A 22,808-nucleotide genomic window follows, 5' to 3' on the forward strand; every position below is an offset into this window, starting at 1 on the left:
CATCAGCCGTCTGTCCGTCCGCCCGCCTGCCTGCCTGTCTGTCTGTCTGTCCGTAATCATTTCCCTTTCTGGGCCAGAATCGAAAAAACATTCAGTGCATTTGGTTGAAACTTGGCAAATCTATCAGTCACATACTGAAGTGGTGCCTTTTGATATTTTGGGATTTTCAATTTTTTTATTTTTAGAAAACTTTGTGGAAAGAAGTTGGACAAGGACATGATTGCTAGTTTCACGGAAACTTTTGCACAAGTTGTTTTTGGTTTATGGAGAGTAACTTGAAAGCCGTTCTAATTTTTCAACAAAACTTGGCAGATATATTAAACAGATCCTGATGTGCCTTTTGTTATTTGCAGATTTTTGGCATTTTTTTGTTTTGATTTCCATGTCAACAACTTTGATTTTGACTGTTCATATTGGTGTGTACCTGACATAGAAATACAAAGTTCCAAATCCCAATTCCATGATTTTGTTTTGAGAGCTCAATAACTTCTCTTGTATACGGACAGACAGATTAGAGAGAAATACTCTCATCAAGTTGGACTTAATGTGACAGTCAGATGATTTGTGCTTTCGAATATGTGGGGGCCGGGGGGATTGTCATCTTCTGATTACTCTTGTTTCAGCTTGGGAAAGTAGGCTGCTATGCCAGGCGTCCCAGGTGACATTTCAAGGTTTCCCACATGACAGTACCATGTTATGTTTCAGGTGTCGCTGTTCTTATAGCAAGCGTAGTGCTCTACCTGGGCCATGTCCGTGCTGGGCGGACACTGCATAGTGCTATGCTGGACAATGTATTCTCCTCCCCAATGTCCTTCTTTGATACTACTCCGCTCGGGCGTGTTCTCAATCGATTTGCAAAGGATGTGGATGTTGTAGACATTTTATTGGCACCTACGACCTCTGACCTCATCACCAGAATCATTGCTGTATTGGCAGTCATTATTATAATCAGCACAACGACACCATTGTTCCTCTGTGTGATGGTTCCTCTCATGTTCTTTTACATGATAGTGCAGGTCAGGTGACATGAGGTGTCAGTGATTGGCTGAGAGGTGTACATTGATAGACTGCCAAATTTTGAACTCTTCAAGTTCACTTTGATTTTGCACTTGGATTGATAGTTCAATGGAGAATATTGTAACTTAATTAAATTTAGTTTTGGTCTTTGCCAACAACTTTTGAGTCCATGAGCCTGAACTGTGCTTTAAGCATAATTTTGTGTACATTGTAATGTTCCCGTATGGACCTTGGTTAGCTGTTGATACTAGACTGAACAGAATTTCACTTGACTCAGGCCTTAGTCTTAGGCTGAATGTTGTAAGATTCACACACTTTCCAGTTGTTCAAAATTGGGATAATTTACTTTAAAAATATGACTTTGAAGTTCAACAGTCTGAAAATCTCTGTGATTTAATCAAAATTGTGTGTGATCAAGAAGTTTATACTGTGATGGCCAACAATCAGCTGATGGCATTTCACCGATTCATATGCTGTGTGAATTGAACAACAGTCTATTCGCAGGCTTTTTGATTGACTTGGTCAGGTGTTCTATCGTAAAGCAGGACTGGGTTTGATCCCAATATGGTACAATGATTGAAGCCAATCTTCAAAATCCCCTGATATGTCTAATATTGCAACAACAGTTATGGAAGATTAATTACTCCCCAACTCACTGCCAACCTGGGGGCGGTCAGGTAGCCTAGTGGTTAAAGCGTTCTCTCGTCACGCCGAAGACCCAGGTTCGATTCCCGACATGGGTACAATGTGTGAAGCCCATTTCTGGTGTCCCCTGCCGTGATATTGCTGGAATATTGCTAAAAGCGGCGTAAAACCATACTCACTCACTCGCTCACTCACTGCCAACCCGACACAACAGATATACCTTGAATGCTGACAGTGCTATCTGCAGGCATCAGTGAACACCTCTCCCAATGGCTGACATACATGTATGGTTGTGGGAAGTATGGCGCCCTCCTCTGCTAGACAGTCTACAGCTGCTTCATGCATTAAATCAGTAATAACGCTAGTATGTATCCCAGCCTGCCTGACTACCTTCTAATGAAACATTGTGTTGTTATACCAAGACTTGTCCTCCAAAACTGGCTTCCACAGGAGATACGTCTGCTATGTCTTTGGATATATTGCTTTCCAGACCATTGTGATGCCATGAGTTACCATGACATCACTAATCTCTCTTCCTTGAGCTCATTAAACCCAACTCTCTCTCTCACGTTATCTGTGTGTATATTTATGCATTCATTTCATAGCTTCTATCCCTGTCTATGCCTAAACCTGTCAATGGTTATTAAGCCCTAGAATCACAGAATGTATCGTGTAACTAGAGATTACTACACGAGTGGCTGTCAAATGCAATTTTTCTTACGAGTTGCAGTAATCTGTTTCTTACACACCCTAAAATCTAGTTTGAATAAGCCAAAAAAACAAACAAACCCACTGCCCGCCAGCAGTATATTTTCAGAAGTCATTGCCTGAGAACCATTTCTTTTCTTTTTTTCAGCCATACTTATCATACTTAGTGTGACCTTCCACACAAAAATTTCATTTCTCTCTGTGGACTATAAAGCAATGTTGATAATGGATAAGATCAAAGAAGATTATTATTAAATTATTTGGTAAATTTAGACTGAAGCATGAGAGACTTATAATCAGGAAAGTGGCCAACCATTTAATCTCTGACCTTTGATCATCACCATGGAGTAGCCAATCAGTGACCTGGAATTCAATTTCAGACATGTTTGATACAAGTTATCTCCCTTTGGGTTTCTCCCTAACAGGTGTGTTAGAATCTGCTATGGTGAATGTGTACCATATTTTCGTGAGTATAGTGTGCACCCGAGTATAATGCGCAGCCCCCCTCTAACGGATTCAGTATTTTGGAATTATTTTTTTGCGAATATTATGTGCAGAAAAACAATTACACCGTACCCCTCCAGTGAACGTGTGATAAGAAACGGGTGATCGTCAGTAGAAATTTGAAATTTGAGATATGTTACTAAAACCTCTTTCCTACTACAAAGTGATAGACCAGTAGCTCCTTGTCTGATATGCTAACATGCTTTCCCTCACCAGGAATTAGAGTCTGTGGATACTGATGATATTTGATTTGCTTACACCTGCTGATGTAGCACACTAAGTATCTGTGGTGTCCCGTTGTGATATGGCTGCAGTGCGGATCAAGACTGCTAGATCTCACTCATTAACTCTCGCTGACACATTCATTATGGCTGGAGAAGGGACATGAGTTTGTACAACTTCACTTGAGGATACATCACCTATTGGTGTATTTCAATGAAGAATGTCTCATAAGGATTAAGTTTCCAACAGGAAGATCAGGATCAGGAGACGGTTGCGTAGCCTAGTGGTTAAAGGGTTGGCTCGTCACACTGAAGACCCAGGTTGGATTCCCCACATGGATATAATGTGTGAACCCCATATTCCGGTGTCCCCGGCTATGATATTGCTGGAATATTGCTAAAAGTGGCATAAAACCATACTCACTCACTCACTCAGGATCAGAATGTGACCATGTCAAGAACACTGATACTATTCTGATTCAGCTTAAAGTTACCAAGTCAAGAATATGATGATCCACTTGTTATTTTAGTACATTGTGATGCTGCTTTCCTAGTATTCTTCAGGCTGACAGCTATTCATGATGAGTTTGTGTGGTAATTTCACGTGAGATCTGACAACTTCATACCGATTTCATCACCATGTTTTGAGGTGTGACTGTTTCTTCGCTGTGGTAAAATATCATTTTCCGAGGCTGTTATAAGACGAAGTATGAGGTAAACACTATCTCCATCTTCCTGTCTCCCCAGGGCTGCTGATAATGGCATGTGCGCTGGCGACACAGATTTCGGGAATTGCTGCCTCTCGGAACCTGCATCATGAAGTGATCGTGTCTCTGCTCAACACCCCTCTATCATACTTTGACCAGACCCCAATCGGCCGAATTATGAACAGATGTTCTGATGACATTGCTGAGATCGACCTTGTATTGCCCTTCACAATAAGGTCAATGTTCAATGTCATATTGGGCGCTGTTGGAACGTGTGGCATCATCTTGTACACGACACCCCTTGTGGCTGTGGCCATCCCAGTCGTTGTCATTGTCTATGTCCCTATCCAGGTAGGACAGAGTTATATGTGCATGTCGTCAACATGTTGAGGCAAGATGATTGCAGGGCTGGTTGGTTGGGCTGTAACACTAGCTAGAGCTGTCTCAGTGTTGAAGGTTGGACATTACATTGATGGATCCTGTAATTATTCCCTTGTAAGGTCACTTTGGGTTACATTGTGTAAAATCGGATATTATTGCCTATGTTTTGGACTAACTTGGAGCCCGAGGATGCTTGTGTTTCATTATTGAGGTAACGGAAACTGTTTGGGGGATTATATTGTTCATGGTCATTATGAATCTATGAGTTCTTGGGGAACGAACATCTGACAAAGGAAAATGTTTAGGGTGAAAGACTTTATTCTTGTAAATACTGCGTTAACTCTGCCTTTACTGGTGTTCATTCTTTTCCTAACCCATGCCTTTGTAACCAGGGGCTTCTTTTATGAATTCAGTATCACGACTGCTAAACATAATGCTTAACACTTCTTAAGTTGTGAAATGTGAAAAGCTCTGTCTGAAGGATGTTGAGAAAATACAAGATGAAAATGAGGAATAGGCAATATTTGTAATCAAGATTATGGTTGTAAAATGTTTTGAGAAATTGAAAGCTTTATTATGAATGCTGCCGTGGTCAATCAGAGGTTTTAAATCACAATAACAACCTACAAAACAGCAGCTTTAATGAAGGCATTACAGTGGAAACTAATATTCAAAATGTGAGATCGGTATTTATGAAAAATTACTTATTTTATCTCACTGTCCTTCAGGAAAAAGGCTGTCATATGAGAATATATTGTTGGTGTAAAAAAGAGTTGAAAGATAAATTTCGTGGTTTATGCTGACAGAATGAAATATTTATATACAACAGATATATTATTCCAGAATTTAATTGCCCATTATTAATGGTGCATGTAACACACGAGTGCGTATTATACGTGAATAAATAAATCTTGTGTACATTGATCAATCAGAAGGGGTGCAAATTGGGATTGTTCACTTGTCAGTATATTAGCTAATATCGCCATTGGCGCTTATTAGAACGGGGCACTTATTACGTCGAATACGGTAAATGTAATAATTAATAGTATTTAGCTTTTTATAGTATTTTCACCACATTCGGATAAAACATTTATCTATAACAAAACATAATATCTATATGAATGTAAGCAGTTAGCATGCTGTCAATTCTCTTTGTTTTTCCATATCAATGACTTTATCATTTTAAGCTTCTCTGCTTGATATCAGCAATAATATACGTTGCTTAGATGCTGCCATGAGCAACATTTGTAGTTCCTTCTGCACATCCACCACACCTGGGGCAACACACTGGCCCAATCATCTTAAGCCTATTGCTGTGCAACTCTTATTCAGCATGCCAGAATCCTGTGATTGTGGTTCAAATCCTACTTTTGTCCTGATCATGATATATTGTTCGACAACAGCATACTGGCGTTCATGGGTTTCCCTGAAATGGTACCCGTGAAGATCTGGGGTAGAATAGGTCTTGAGCAACCCATGCTTGCCATAAAAGGCGGCTATGCTTGTTGTAAGAGGCGAATTGCAGGTCATAGATCCCAATTGCGTGGATCGATGCTCATGATATTATTCACTGGATTGGCTGGTCCAGACTCGATTATTTACAGACGGCTGTGATATAGCTGGAATATTGTGTGCGGCGTTAAACAACAAACCAACCAACCAACCCTGAAATGGCATCCTGCATCATTTCAGGTTTTCTTCCACATTAAGGTGATGTACAGTGATATAAATTAAATACTGTTCAAAGCACCTTAAAAGCTTTATAACCTTGGGAATTCTTTTTGCGCATGAGGTCAAGGTCACAGGATAAGTCACAAGACATAAGTTGCACAATGTTTGTGGTTACACTTTCTCAAATAGTACCACGAAACTTTGTATATTTCTTGTCAAGGATGGGTCCTGCTTTGAAAAGTTTTAGCTTAAGGTCAGTGTAAGGTCAAGGTAACATTATGTTTGTGAAACAAGTTGCATCAGATTCTAATGCATCATGACGTCTCCAGGCAAAGACTTCATCCGACTTCATAAGTGTCAAGATCAAGATCATCCAAGGTCAATAAGAAATTTGTTACCGGTAATAGTGTGGGTAATATTTATGGCTAGTTATATTAGTACTGCACCTGTTAGCGTTGGATATTTTTCATTCCTAAGAACTTGTGACTGTTTCAACATGTCACACCAGTACTTGGTCCTTGCATAGTTTAGACATTTGCTCAATATTTGGAAAACAGGTCATAAGACCTCCTGAATGTTCCTTCATATCATTGTGTGATCTGAGTCTCTTTGTGAATTCCAATAAAGATCATCATATGCTGACAATAAGAATATGCCCATATCATCTAACTTATCCATGGGGACTCTAGGTTAGAATTGGTCCCAAGCAACCTATGCTGGTCGTAAGAGGTGACTTACGTATCCATGGGGACTCTAGGTTAGAATTGGTCCCAAGCAACCTATGCTGGTCGTAAGAGGTGACTTACGTATGCGTGGGGACTCCAGGTTAGAATAGGTCCCAAGCAACCTATACTGGTTGTAAGAGGTGACTTACGTATCCATGGGGACTTTAGGTTAGAATTGGTCCCATGCAACCTATACTGGTCGTAAGAGGTGACTTACGTATCCATGGGGACTCTAGGTTAGAATTGGTCCCAAGCAACCTATACTGGTCGTAAGAGGTGACTTACGTATCCATGGGGACTTTAGGTTAGAATTGGTCCTAAGCAACCTATGCTGGTCGTAAGAGGCAGCTTAACGGATCCATGGGAATTGCTGGTTAGAATACATCCCAGCAATCTATGTTTGTTGTAACAGGGGACTTATAGGATCAGGTGCTCAGCCTGGTGATTTAGTCGATAGTGTGTCATCATACCCAGTGATGTGGATTGATGCTCATGATGTCAATGACTGTGTTGCTTGGTCCTTGACTCAATTATTTACCATTGCTAAGTACAGTACACCAAATGAAAAAAAGATTATTGGACCTGTGAACATAAGACATTACTCTGTTAACATTGCCTCCATCTTTAATTTCTGCAGGTCTCTTCATATTTTTTGGAACACTGATTCGTACAATTGGGGCAAGAGATGCATCCAAAATTCTGCATTTGAGTTTCCTAAAGAACATCTTGAAATCACCCATGAGCTTCTTTGATACCACCCCACTGGGTCGAATTGTGAACCGATTCAGCAAAGACGTGGATGGCATTGACGTGACGATCCCCTCGGTTGTCCACATGTGGCTGTACTGCCTTCTGCACGTGTTCAGCACCCTGGTGGTCATATCCATCAGCACCCCGCTGTTTCTCGTTGTCATCGTCCCTCTGATGTTTCTCTATTACTTTGTACAGGTAATTGGTTGTATGGAAAGTAGTTTCGATTGTTTAAGGTGGCTTCTCTAACCATTATGGTTGCATTTTTGATTGAGTTTTTTTTACATTTGTTTTAATGCCATGGTGCATGGTTGTTGTGTTTTTATTATTTGTGCATGGCTTATTCATGTTTTTTTTGGTCTTGTTCACATTTTCTTTGCTTTTCATTTTGTTTTTTTGTTTGCGTATTTTCTAACAATTACTTCACTTCACTTCAGTTTTTAGATTGAATGACCTGTAAAATGTTACATGTAGTTTGCTGAGTACACTAGGTATATCTGTGTACATGTATATTATATGCTGACATTTCTTGCCACACGCTGCATACACAGAAATAACTATGCCAATCTCCATGTTTAGTGTCATGTGGGTTATGGGTTGCACTGTTTCGTGGTTAAGGTGTCCACTCATCCCCCCAAACACCAGGGTACCCCACAGGGGCACAATGTGTGGTTAAGGCCCCATCTCATCACCTGAAACACCAGGGTACCCCAGATTGACACAATGTATGGTTAAGGCCCCATCTCATCCCCCCTAACACCAGGGTTCCCCACATTGACACAATGTGTGGTTAAAGCCCCATCTCTTCACCTGAAACACAAGGGTACCCCACATTGACACAATATATGGTTAAGGCCCCATCGCATCCCCCCCTAACACCAGGGTACCCCACATGGACACAATGTATGGTTAAGGCCCCATCTCATCCCCCCTAACACCAGGGTACCCCACATTGACACAATGTATGGTTAAGGCCCCATCTCATCACCTGAAACACCAGGGTACCCCACAGGGGCACAATGTATGGTTAAGGCCCCATCTCATCACCTGAAACACCAGGGTACCCCACAGGGGCACAATGTATGGTTAAGGCCCCATCTCATCACCTGAAACACCAGGTACCCCACAGGGGCACAATGTGTGGTTAAGGCCCCATCTCATCACCTGAAACACCAGGTACCCCACAGGGGCACAATGTATGGTTAAACCCCCATCTCATCACCTGAAACACCAGGTACCCCACAGGGGCACAATGTATGGTTAAGGCCCCATCTCATCACCTGAAACACCAGGGTACCCCACAGGGGCACAATGTATGGTTAAGGCCCCATCTCATCACCTGAAACACCAGGGTACCCCACAGGGGCACAATGTATGGTTAAGGCCCCATCTCATCACCTGAAACACCAGGGTACCCCACAGGGGCACAATGTATGGTTAAGGCCCCATCTCATCACCTGAAACACCAGGGTACCCCACAGGGGCACAATGTGTGGTTAAGGCCCCATCTCATCACCTGAAACACCAGGTACCCCACAGGGGCAAAATGTATGGTTAAGGCCCCATCTCATCCCCCCTAACACCAGGGTACCCCACATGGACACAATGTGTGGTTAAGGCCCCATCTCATCACCTGAAACACCAGGGTACCCCACAGGGGCAAAATGTATGGTTAAGGCCCCATCTCATCCCCCCTAACACCAGGGTACCCCACATGGACACAATGTATGGTTAAGGCCCCATCTCATCACCTGAAACACCAGGTACCCCACAGGGGCACAATGTATGGTTAAGGCCCCATCTCATCACCTGAAACACCAGGGTACCCCACATTGACAAAATGTGTTGTTCATCCACAATATAAGCAAACAATGAGATAGATTATAGATTGCTAAATATGAATAAACAGATTGCCACTCACTCCCTCACTGCATTTATCATCTTAAAACCATATTGTCTATTTTCTACTCTCCTAAACAGCCTGTATCTAATGTGAAGTTGCCCTCTGCACCAAGTCCATGGATGTCCCATGATGCATCTTGCCTCCGCCGGCATCCTCCATAGCAGGACTATGTAGGTCAAGGTGACAGAACACGTCCAGAAATCTGGAACTTATGTTATCGGAATCGTATTACTCTTCCTTAATGGAAATTAAGATCTCTTTTCAATGCAAATTACGTCTGTTCACCAATCATAATGCTTGTAAGCACTTCTGTTAATCTGAAATTATCATCCACCCGGAAAGAATTTTTTGCCGATATGTTTTAGGGATAGATAAAATTATTCATTGAATTACATCCTCGTACTCGATACGTGTTTGGCGTATTGTTACCAGTTGTTACTTTCTGTGCTCGTTCGTACTAACAAGCTCCCTCAAGCTTGGAATGTTTGTTCTTGTCATTGTCAGTACTTTATATGTTTGTACACGCTACATTCCTCCATCACCCATACATACATGCAGCCACTTCGCGGTGTTAGAATGACGTGTGTCAATTTTTGGTCAACTATTGAAATGAGGTCGTTCATGACTCGCAGAAGTCAAGTGGGACCTTTTCTGTGCAGGAACATTATTTAAACTATGCCGTTGCCTGATCATGCGACAATATGAAGAGCTGATGGCCGCAAGGCTGGGGCACTCAATGCATGTGTCTAGACCTGCTAGCCGCCTCCGTGGCCTAGTGGTAGAGCATCCGCCTCGAGAGCGGAAGGTCCGGGGTTCGATCCCCGACAACGTCATACCAAAAGACGTTAAAAGATGGTACTTGTTGTTACCCTGTCTGGCGCTCGGCATTAAGGGGCTAAAACAAGGACTGGTCGGCTCGGAGTCAGTATACTGTGTCTGAGTGGAGTATTCATGTTAAACTGTGGCATGGTATCTCAGTGAGCTAGCACTCTAAATCGGCATCAGTCCGGATTAGTACAAGCAGCCACACAAACACACACACGTACATGCACGTCGCTATATAAGTGCAATAATCTTGGACGCGACGTTAAACACCATTTCACCTCACCTCTACTCCTGCTCAGAGGCCAATATTCGGCCTCAAGTCTGCAGCAAATTTCATTAAAATTTCCAAGATTGGAATTAAAATGGTCCTAATTCATGATAATATCAATACAACTAGTAACTAGTGTTATGGCTTGGTCACGGTGACTTGAATTTCACTGATAACAGGACCAAAAGGAAGCTGCTTTAATGCATAGCTCTATATTATTGCAGTGAATGCAATCTCAGTATTCAATGTTAGCAGACATCTCAATGTAAGAAAGTTAAAAGTTTTTAAAAAATTTGAACAGATTAACAATTTTTTCCCAATTTGCTTGGCAGAGGCACTTAGTTGCACTTAGTTGAGGGTCCTAGACAAATCACAGGATGTAACCTGTGTGCTGATTGGTCAGAATACGTGTTAGTTTTACTTGTGCTGGAAACAGGCTGTGGCTGAAACGAGAAGCTGACATATGTATTCATAGGTATGAGGGGGCGGTTGGGTAGCCTAGTGGTTAAAGCGTTCGCTAGTCACGCCGAAGACCCGGGTTCAAATCCCAACATGGGTACAATGTGTCAAGCCCATTTCTGGTGTCCCCCACCGTGATATTGCTGGAATATTGCTAAAAGCGGCGTAAAACCAAACTCACTCACTCACTCATAGGTATTGGAGGCATGTTGTGAATGCAGAATCTGTGTCAGTTCAGCGCTTGTTTGCAGTATACTTTTTCACTCTTTGTGTCAGAGTGGCATTCTACGAGATCAATGTGAAACGAATTACAAGACTGAATGGATGAGCAACTTCACAGCCATTTTGATCTTTCGGAATTGTTTCTGAAGCAATTGGTGAGATGCGTGTACTCACAAAGATCGTGATAGGTGTGACTGAACTTGGTTGAAGAATTTATTTATTGTGTACATGGTTCAGGATAAACGTGTTAAAAACATCTAGCGAAATAATACAAGCTTATCAATAAGTCCACAACCCTACAACCCTGTTGCTGTAATACAGACACCATTGTTGTTGATTGTGTTTTGATGTGTTGTGACGCCACAGTCGTGAACTTGTCCATCATGGTCGGTGTCATGTTGTCGCGGTGTCAGCTTCAGAAAGTCAAATTAGTTTGAGGTTACGGAGTGTTGATAGATGAGAAGACTTCTGTGTTGCTTGTTGTATATCAGCCTTCAGGTATCACTGGGTATTTCCTTGTGCTTCCATAGTCTCTTGCTGGCCTTCCATGGTGAATGAACAACTTGCTTCTGTAGCTGCTGCATGTTTTCTGTATATTCCAGCCTCTTTGTATATTGCCTTATCTGCAGATCTACTGCACCTTTTACTAACACATCCAACTAGTCTTATAAAGACTTAACAAACATTTTCCTTTGTCATATGGTTTTGATAAGTAATTTTGAACAATTACCAGAGCTTGCCGTTATTCTTATAAACTGCAGACTGCAATCATCTTTTCATTGTCTTTTCAAAATGTTTAGTGTGTGAATTAGTTGATTTGTTACTGCATAAATATTTATATTGATTGTGGAATTCTAGCCATTATTCAAAGAGGTTGTTATTTTTTAAATTCAAGCAATTGAAGAATATGTGTTTTAAGTGGTTACTCTCAAAAAATGAATCGTATTCTGAGAATAATTATTATTGAAACTTAAATTGGATGTCTATCACTGTAAGTCATTATACATGTGTGTTTCGACCTCAGAGATTTTATGTGGCATCGTCCCGGCAACTGAAGCGCTTGGAGTCAGTGAGCCGTTCCCCCATCTACTCCCACTTCGGGGAGACGATCACAGGAGCTGTGACCATCCGAGCCTTCGGACGGCAGAGTTGCTTCATACACGAATCCCAAAATAAAGTGGATGAGAACCAGATTTCCTATTACCCAAGTATCGTCTCCAACAGGTGAGATGTGAAACTAGCGATAGAAATTGGCACTAGTCCTATAGTCCTTGCCAAACTGCCCAATAGTAAGTATCATAAAGACTAATTGAATTTGCCATTTTTAAGGGTTTTGCTTTTTGTTATCATTATAAGGACTAGTAGACTAAAAATGTTAGTTTCTTTTGCTGGAAACAATGTACTCGTATTGTCATTATTGAATTATGATTCCCCCTCCCCTTCTTTGCACAGAACACTATTGAGCCAATGATTGGTGTGATGCCTGGGTTTGATTCTCCACATGAGGACTTGTGATTAACCTTCGTGGTGACAGCCATATGGTTATTACAATACTAACCCTAGTAATGTGTTGGTGTACCGCTTGCTGCGAGAGTCCAGTTGTGTTTTGGTGGTTACAGTAATCAATGTCACTGAAAGTATGTCATTATGCCCTGACAGCATGGTTGTGCTTAGGCCATCAACCATGTTTTTGTAACCCGTGAAGATCCAGGATAGAATAGGTCTTCAGCTACCCATTTGCCGTAAAAGGCGACTATGCTTGTTGTAAGAGGTGACAACCGGGATCGAGTGGTCAGGCTCACTGACTTGGTTGATGCATGTCATCGATCCCAATTGTGTTGATCGATGCTCATGATATTAATCACTGGATTGTCTGGTCCAGATTCGATTATTTACAGACCGCCCTCATATAGCTTGAATATTGCTGAGTGCGGCGTTAAACAACAAACCCAACCCAAAAAACATGTTTTTTTGTGGCCAGATTTGACTGTCAATATTGAAACAATTCACATTCAGTTATTTCTCTCCTTGACAATAATGATTTATGTCGTCATTAATGTGTCTTGGAAAGTGTTCATTTTATTACCTGGAACAAGAGTACACTATTAATGGTTCTTATTTCTGCCAAATAGTTTAATTAAGAATTCCAGCGGTCTAGTCTCTAAGGTAAGCATTCCCTTGTTTAGTTATTATCATTGGACAATGAGGTTTGACTGAGTAATGTAATGTGAGACTGCTGTTCTTCTGACAGATGGCTTGCAATTCGCCTGGAGTTTGTGGGCAACTGCATCATCTTCTTTGCATCGCTGTTTGCTGTTCTGGGTCGGGACAGTCTCAACCCGGGCATTGTCGGACTGTCGATCTCGTATGCCATGAATGTAAGTACTGCAGAACAACCAATTGTAGCAAGATTTTTAACACTGTCTCAGGGCATAGCATCCCAGGGCATAGCAGCTCAGGACGTAGCTGCTCAGGGCATAGCTGTTGAGGACATAGCAGGCCAGGGCATAAAATCTCAGCCATATCATTTCAGGGCATGGCAGCACAGAGCATGGCTGCACAGAACATATCCGTTTTCGGTCATAGCAGCTCAGAGCATAGCTTTTCAGCGCATAGCTGCTCAGGGCATAGCAGATCTGGGCTTAATTGCTCAGGGCATAGCTGCTCAGGGCAAAGCTGCTCAAAGCATCGCTGCTCAAAGCAGCGCTGCTCAGGGCATAGCTGCTCAGGACATAGCTGCTCAGGGCATAGCTGCTCAGGGCATAGCTGTTGAGGACATAGCAGGCCAGGGCATAGCTGTTAAGGACATAGCAGGCCAGGACATAAAATCTCAGCCATATCATTTCAGGGCATGGCAGCACAGAGCATGGCTGCACAGAACATATCCGTTTTCGGTCATAGCAGCTCAGAGCATAGCTTTTCAGCGCATAGCTGCTCAGGGCATAGCAGATCTGGGCTTAATTGCTCAGGGCATAGCTGCTCAGGGCAAAGCTGCTCAAAGCATCGCTGCTCAAAGCAGCGCTGCTCAGGGCATAGCTGCTCAGGACATAGCTGCTCAGGGCATAGCTGCTCAGGGCATAGCTGTTGAGGACATAGCAGGCCAGGGCATAGCTGTTAAGGACATAGCAGGCCAGGACATAGAATCTCAGCCATATCATCTCAGGGCATGGCAGCACAGCATGGCTGCACAGAGCATATCCATTTTTTTGGCATAGCAGCTCAGGACATAGCAGTTCAGGGCATAGCAGCTCAGAGCATAGATGTTCAGGTCATAGCTGCTCAGGGCATAGCAGTTGAGGGTGTAGCCGCTCAGGGCAGAGCAGTTTAGGGTTTAGTTGCTCCGGGCATGGCTGCTCAGGGCATTGATGCTCAGGGCATAGCTGTTTAGGGCATAGCTGCTCAGGGCATAGCCACTCAGGACATGGCTGCGGAGGACATGGCTGCTTTGGGTGTAGCTGCTCAGGGCATAGCCACTCAGGGCATAGCTGCTCAGGGCATAGCTGCTCAGGACATAGCAGCAGCTCAGGGCAGAGCAGTTCAGGGTGTAGCCGCTCAGGACATGGCTGCTTTGGGTGTAGCTGCTCAGGGCATAGCTGCTAAGGGCATAGCTGCTCAGGGCAAAGCTGCTCAGGACATAGCTGCTCAGGGCAAAACTGCTGAGGACATGGCTGCTCAGGGCAAAGCTGCTCAGGACATGCCTGCTCAGGACATGGCAGCTCAGGGCATAGCTGCTCAGGGCAAAGCTGCTCAGGACATAGCTGCTCAGGGCAAAGCTGCTCAGGACATGGCTGCTCAGGTCAAAGCTACTCAGGACATTGCAGCTCAGGACATAGCAGCTCAGGACATGGCTGCTCAGGACATGGCTGCTCAGGTCAAAGCTACTCAGGACATAGCAGCTCAGGACATGGCTGCTCAGGACATGGCTGCTCAGGGCATGGCTGCTCAGGACATGGCTGCTCAGGACATGGCTGCTCTGGGCATAGCTGTGCAGGACATGGCTGCTCTGGGTGAAGCTGCTTAGGGCATAGCAGTTAAGGGCATGTGGTTCACGGCATAGTGGCTCAGGGTAAACTGCTCAAGAAGTAATATGACCTGTTTTTCTTATGCTTAGAAACCTCATTCTGGTTCAACACACATACTACTATGTGGTAAAGCCCATGACCCATTATACATTCTCACTTCAGTCTACACCAGCATATTGTATGGGCTATTACTGTTATGTACACAGGTGACACAGACCCTCAACTGGATGGTGAGGATGACGTGCGAGCTGGAGACCAACATTGTGGCCGTTGAGAGAATCAAGGAATACACAGAGACCCCAACTGAGGTGAGACCACTGTCAACTTTGTGTAATAGTAATCATATAACATCAATTTAATAATATTACATCAATAGTAATCATATTGCATCAATTGTAATCATATTGCATCAATAGTAATCATATAACATCAATTTAATAATATTACATCAATAGTAATCATATTGCATCAATAGTAATCATATAACATCAATAGTAATCATATTGCATCAATAGTAATCGTATTGCATCAATAGTAATCATATTACATCAACAGTAATCATATTGCATCAATAGTAATCATATAACATCAATTTAATAATATTACATCAATAGTAATCATATTGCATCAATAGTAATCATATAACATCAATAGTAATCATATTGCATCAATAGTAATCATATTGCATCAATAGTAATCATATTGCATCAACAGTAATCATATAACATCAATAGAAATCAGATAACATCAATAGAAATCATATTGCATCAATAGTAATCATATTGCATCAATAGTAATCATATAACATCAATAGTAATCATATTACATCAATAGTAATCATATAACATCAATAGTAATCATATTGCATCAATAGTAATCATATAACATCACTAGTAATAATATTGCATCAATAGTAATCATCTTACATCAATAGTAATCATATTACATCAATAGAAATCATATAACATCAAAAGTAATAATATAACATCAATAGTAATCATATATAACATCAATAGTAATAATATTGCATCAATACTAATCATATAGCATCAATAGTAATCATTTTACATCAATAGCAGTCATTTAAAAAATGGTACAAGAATGGCACACTTGAGATGGACTCTCAAAGTGAGTCCCATGTTTGATTAGCTCATCTGCCTTTAAGGGTTACATGAGCTTGTCATCTCTGAGTTCCTCTTGATGTTTACTGTGGGAACTTTTACTTTTACATTACATTTGTATCAAGTCCTATGATGCTGATATTTTGTGTGATGATCCGAACTGTGCCTCCAATAGTTGTTCACTGATCAACCCTCATACATTATCACTGTGGCAGCCATATTAGGATGTTATTTTGCCCACATTACTCATCCATGTCTGCATGAACCATGAGTAGTATTTGTCCTATCCTTGTAAGTGTTTCGTAGAATCTTACATAGTCTGACTTCGTCTTCGTGACAGTGTATGTGCTTTCGTTGTCAACTCAACTGGGTCTGGTGTATTTCAGGCTCCATGGGAGATAGAAGACAAGAAGCCTGACAGTAACTGGCCGGTCACTGGGAAGGTGACCTTTGACAACTATCAGACACGCTACAGAGATGGCCTTGACCTTGTCTTGAAGGGAATCGACTGCAGTGTTAACAGTGGGGAGAGGGTGAGATAATTAGTGGCATGGTGTCCTTGGTTACCTCAGTAAGGATAAGATATATGGATGAACAACTTCTTTATTACAATTAGGAGCGACATTTCAATGTAGGTTCTAACGCTGTTAGGAAGCAAGTGATTTGCAGAGAATGGTTGACAAGTATGTGTCAATGTATAAATATGATTTGTAGTGCAACCTTCGACTGTCTCAAAACAGACATTCAGTGGAACCAGGAAAAAATGTTGGTTAAAATAATATGTTTCTATGTCAAACAACAGTTTGTTGTGTATAATGTTGATTTACACAGAATGTAAGGCCATTTAGTTGTCTCCCTCAAAGCCTATTATACCTGTGTCTATAGGATTCAAGTGAGACCTGTGAAGATCCGGGGTAGAATAGGTCTTCAGCAACCCATGCTTGCTTTAAAAGGCGACTATGCTTGTCGTAAGAGGTGACTAACAGGATCGGGTGGTAAGGCTTGCTGACTTGGTTGATGCATGACATCGTATCCCAATAGCGTTGATCGATGCTCATGATGTCAATCTCTGGATTGTCTGGTCGAAACTCGATTATTGACAGATCGCTGTCATATGGCTGGAATAATGCTGAGTGTGGTGCAGAGCTCTCGATAACTTTTTGAGCAATTGAGTTTTTACTTGAGGGTTTCTATTTTCATTGGGTTATTACATTTTTCACTTGGTAACCTATATTTTTTTACTCATCTCTTCATCACTCTATTGGGTTTTACCCAGAATGAGAACATATTTTGAGATTTCCCAGCCAAAGATAAGGTTTTAGATGTGTGTAACGGTTCTAAATATAGGCTTGACTCAGACAGTAACTTTGCTCATAATTGTGTGTCGGAAATTAGCTCCGTTGTACGCATGCTGAAAAAGCTTTATTGGGTACACATGGTGTTTTTATACATTTGAGGCTAAAGGTTAATGCATGCGTTTCTGTGTGCAAGTTAATTGAAAGTAATTGGGTTTTGAATATTTTTGGGAGGTATTTTACGCAAATACGCAGCTTATCTGTAGCTCTGGCAGCGTTAAACCACAAACAAACAAACAAACAAACAAACAAACAAACAACATGCATGTGAGGAAGCAGAGACACAACAGCGGCAAACCTTATACTGTTACAGTCTAACACTGTTGTGTCAAACTTTGATGTGTAGATCCAACAGCTGTCTCGAAGTGAAAGCTTGGTCCTTGCATATTCCTCCTTATCAATCATTTTTAGTTGTGTTGAACCTCGGATAAGTCAAAGTATTTACATATTTCCCTTCAACTCGACACAATGGTGCTTGACTGTAGCTCCATGTGAAAGATGGCTGAATCCTGAAACTATTTCTTTGTTCTCAGGTCGGCATCGTGGGCAGAACAGGGGCAGGTAAATCTTCCCTGACGCTTGCATTGTTCCGTATCATTGAGCCTGCAGGTGGCAGTATCAACATTGATGGTATTGACATTGCCAAGATTGGCCTACACGATCTCCGATCAAAACTGACCATCATTCCTCAGGTAAATGTTCTCTTTATCACCTTTAAGACATGGCTGACAGACGGCCATCTTGGATTTTCTATTTTCACCTGTTATTCTGCGGTCCTCGATATGGCAATGTGTGATATGTATGCACAAAGCCTATAATATATGCAAGACTTGTATTCCCTGTGAATTCTCTTCACACACATTAATGTGGAATTGCTACTTGTATCAATCACTGTATGTAAAAAAAATTAATTGCCAGTTGTATCAATCATTGGATGTAATTTTTTTAATTGCCACTTGTATCAATCATTGGATGTATTTTTTTTCAATTGCCACTCGTATCAATCATTGGATGTAATTTTTTTAATTGCCACTTGTATTAATCATTGGATGTAATTTTTTAATTTGCCACTTGTATCAACCATTGGATGTATTTTTTTAAATTGCCACTTGTATCAATCATTGGCTGTAATTTTTTAGATTGCCACTTGTATCAATCATTGGATGTAATTTTTTAAATTGCCACTAGTATCATTCATTTGATGCAATATTTTTTTCATTGCCACTTGTATCAATCATTGGATGTAATTTTTTTTCATTGCCAGTTGTATCAATCATTGGATGTAATTTTTTTAATTGCCACTTGTATCAATCATTGGCTGTAATTTTGTAAATTGCCACTTGTATCAATCATTGGATGTAACTTTTTAAATTGCCACTTGTATCAATCATTTGATGCAATATTTTTTAATTGCCACTTGTATCAATCATTGGATGTAAAAAAAAGTAATTGCCTGTTGTATCAATCATTGGATGTAACCTTTTGTTATTGCTAGTAGTATCAATCATTGGACGTAATTATTTTATTTCCCAGGATCCTGTCCTGTTTTCCGGGTCTCTCCGCATGAACCTTGACCCCTTTGACCAATTCAAGGACGAGGATGTCTGGCGGGCCTTGGAACATGCACATCTAAAGAACTACATCACCTCACTCCCAGAACAACTTCAGTACGAGTGTACCGAGGGAGGGGACAATCTCAGGTGGGGCAGAAAGTACACTCCCATAAATGTTTTCATTCTACATATTGTAAACTGATTTGACGGATATAGTAGTCTGGACCTAGCAAATATCTACTTACCTGTTGTTTTTTCTACTTACGATTTCTACTACATTTACAGCTCATTTAAATATTGTGAGCTTTAAGCTGCAAACTGTAATATAATATATTATGGTCTTGGTCTGTTCACAAACCATCCATCCTTTTATCCTCTCTGTTAGACCCCAAGTTAAAACTCCTCTTCTGAAACAATAATACCATGTCCACATATCATGGTAGCTGTAGAGTTGAGTGATTGAGACGCCACTGACAACAACTGTTTGTTATGGCAGTGTTGGACAGCGACAGTTAGTGTGTCTGGCCAGAGCGCTGTTACGGAAGACCAAGATCCTTATCCTGGACGAAGCCACAGCCGCTGTGGATCTGGAGACGGATGATCTGATCCAAGCCACGATACGTACAGAGTTCGCGGAGTGTACCGTGCTCACGATCGCCCATAGACTCAACACCATCCTGGACTATGATCGGTGAGTGGTGTACATCGGAAGTAGGCAGCCATAGCTGACAACAGTCCCGAGTTTTTTTTGTATTTGTTACGTATTACGGTCTAAAACTATCATTTCAAAGCTTTTTTTTAATTTGTAATTTTCTCACAATTTACGAAAATATTAACATTAAAAAAATTCACTTCAGCAAAAATGAGATTTCCCCCCAATTTGCCTGCCAAAGGCACTTTGATTAGAGTCCTTGATAATTACCTGTATAAAAAGAAGACTTTTCCTGAAGACCAGTTGGTTTTACTTTCTTTTAGTCTTAATAATGTATTAAGTTGCCATTATGTTTTCTCAGAATCATGGTTCTGGATGCTGGAAAGATCCGAGAGTACGAGAATCCTCAGGTCCTTCTGCAGGACACCGACTCTATATTTTACGGAATGGCTAAAGATGCAGGTCTGGTATTATGAAGAAGCTGAGTGTCTGAGTGTCTGTCCAACTGCTTCACAGAGGTGCCAAAAGAGTTCTTCGTCTGTGAGGAGGAGGAAGATGTTGAACAGGTGTTTCAGAAGCGGCGCACGACTGCCGAGTGGCCAGGCTAGGGCTATGTAGTTGGTTCAGAAAACATTGACAAACAATTCCCTGGACCGGTTTCAGCAGCCTGCTTGTTTTCATGAAATAACCTGCCGTGTGTCACACTGGTCAAGATGACCTACATTTCAGTGGAGTCTTGCATGTTGTGCAAGTTGTGTGGAGGACTTGATATGGAAGCGAATTGGCTTCCTCCTTTGTTCCTGGAGATTGGTACTTACCAACTTTTAAAAGGGAAGGCACAACAATTGATTGACTGATACGGGTTCCATAAGTTGGAAGTTTATTTCAGTTTTGTTTAATTTATCACCAGTACGCAAGGAACTTGAAGCCAGTAGGTCTTGCTCGTTGGTAGAAAAGGGTTCTTTTCAAGTCTGCTTGTGGCCCTTCAGGACATTGGCAGGATAGTCATTTTAAAGATAAGGAAAGATTTCTCATGTGTTTTGAGGGAGTAACTAGTGTGTATGCTTTGCTGTGATTTTGGAATAGTTTTAACTCCCTTACTGTTACGGAATATGGGCTGTAACAATGCACTTTGCATCAACATGATACCTGGTATTTTTAGCACTGTACCCATGCTAGTGGGTTTCATCAAAATTATCATCCTCACCAAGCCATGACAAGCCTACACTTGTCTGCAAACAGTACATGCTCGGGCTGGGATTAGTTCAAATTTACTGCCGGGGTACCTGACCCTACCTGGGTACCTGCTTTAGGTCTCGAGAGTTTAGTACGAAATATCCGATTGACAATTTTTTAACCAGAACCCTGGCAAAAACTATTTAGATACAAGAATAAAACAATCAGATCATGCATACACTGAAGTCGACTGAAGCTTAATCTTAGGCATATGATAGTCAGAAAAAAATTTGAACATTAGCAACTGCTCGTGTAACCATGGAGTTTTATTTTTTTTGTCATTAAACAACATATCACGTGACTAACCACTGGTCCAAGTAGTCCCATGGTACCCAGGTCCTACTGACGGCCTACCTGACCCGAGTACACAAGTTACCCGTCCAGCGCTAATCAATTTAAGGTCTAGGCTATGGAACAGTGTGAAGTCAGATGGTGGTAACTGACCAATCAGCACTGAGAATCACTAAAATGCACTGGTAACTGACCAATAAGCACTGAGAATCACTATAATGCACATGCGCAAATATCAAACAGTTACTATTTGATTTGTTTTTATATCATTGTATCAAAAGAAATGTGTGTATTGAAGGTACTAGGTTTCTGTAAGTTCTGTACATATGGTGTATTGTTGGAGTCTGGTCAGTTAGAACATGCTTGTGTCTGTCATTTACGATATGGGACACTATTCGCCAGAGGGAATCTTGTGTGGTGTTTTATGATGCACCTGAGCAGAGTACTTAATCTGATAATCGTATATTTTGTGATAATCCAAATGTTGTGTTCAAAAGAGTTTGGGTCACCATTGAAAGTACAAATTTAGCAGTACTGTTGTGTATTTATTGCTATGTCAGGACAGTTCTGAGTTCTATGTGTGACACTGATACAGACATGACATGTATGACTGACAAACAGTGTGTGCAGACCTGTACCAGGAAACACATCACATCAAGCATGCCTTGCAGTGATGTTTTAATTGATTGTATGTTTACTTGCAGAGTCTTCCTTGTTGACACAATATTTAAGAAAAAAACGACAAGTGCACTCCGAACTGTATAATCTCCAAGCAGTGTTTTATTGTACGATAAACAGCGACCACGAGTCGTTTATTTCTTTTATGAGATATCAACATTATGTACAGCCTCTTTAAAGACCTCAGAAATGTCACGCAAGTCTATTTTATGAACAGGTGAGTTATGTTTGGTACATGTATTTCCTGCATATTCTCACAATCCTCACGTCAATTATCTGTACCTTTTCTCCTATTACTGTTTGTAATATGTCTCCCACTTTAGGATGCGATCGTTTGGCCACTGCGTTTATCTGCTGTATCCGCCCAGCTACATTTGTGGGGAACAACTTAAAAGACACTTCGGACTTCCTCTCAAAAAAACATTGTCGAATATATGACATCAAGCTGAGAGTGCATATTCGAATCTCCAGAAATGAAATCATGATAGAACAATGTTTTTATCGTGAAATAAACCATGCTTTGTTCTTCATTATTCTTTGCTATATATCTCGTAGCTAGCTGTCTTATGTTACCTCGTAATGAAATGATTAGCAGAAATAGGAAGGTTACATTTGTATAACATTCATGTAAGGCTAAAAAGATTAATAGTCTTGGTTCTCAGGCACCGCCAGCATCATCATAAAGTGTGTCGCATGTTTAGTTTTTTTCTCCATTTTTAATAAGATAAAAAAATCCTAATACTTAAAAACAATGCGATCCAATAGAGCATGCAATTACTTCCCAATGCGCATCTTGTGTTATGGTAATGGCGGCAATAGGAGTTTGTATGCTTGTTTTTGATGGGGGGGCCCCTTTCCCAGGTTAATGGTAAAAAAATTTTCTTTGGTTACATA

At 41.2% G+C, this 22,808-nt stretch overlaps 1 protein-coding gene across 2 annotated transcripts in view; it reads left to right on the forward strand.

Annotated features, from left to right (window-relative positions):
* The window catches only part of LOC139467870 (multidrug resistance-associated protein 1-like), an 86,164-nt gene extending 64,022 nt beyond the window's left edge, over positions 1-22,142 (forward strand). The window contains exons 23-31 of one of the 2 annotated variants that reach the window (XM_071249388.1): positions 3,843-4,153; positions 12,031-12,230; positions 13,258-13,384; positions 15,235-15,336; positions 16,536-16,682; positions 18,038-18,196; positions 19,038-19,204; positions 19,554-19,748; positions 20,071-22,142. In XM_071249388.1, the coding sequence (XP_071105489.1) occupies positions 3,843-4,153; positions 12,031-12,230; positions 13,258-13,384; positions 15,235-15,336; positions 16,536-16,682; positions 18,038-18,196; positions 19,038-19,204; positions 19,554-19,748; positions 20,071-20,185 (1,523 nt within the window). In that variant the 3' untranslated portion in view covers positions 20,186-22,142. Of the gene's footprint in view, positions 1-3,842; positions 4,154-7,216; positions 7,528-12,030; positions 12,231-13,257; positions 13,385-15,234; positions 15,337-16,535; positions 16,683-18,037; positions 18,197-19,037; positions 19,205-19,553; positions 19,749-20,070 lie in introns of both variants that reach the window. The other variant, XM_071249387.1, reaches the window with a different exon arrangement.
* Positions 22,143-22,808: the final 666 nt, after the last annotated feature.

Source organism: Haliotis cracherodii, unplaced genomic scaffold (assembly GCF_022045235.1).
Source record: "Haliotis cracherodii isolate W230 unplaced genomic scaffold, xgHalCrac1.p SCAF_2, whole genome shotgun sequence".
Classification (NCBI taxonomy): Eukaryota; Metazoa; Mollusca; class Gastropoda; order Lepetellida; family Haliotidae; genus Haliotis; species Haliotis cracherodii.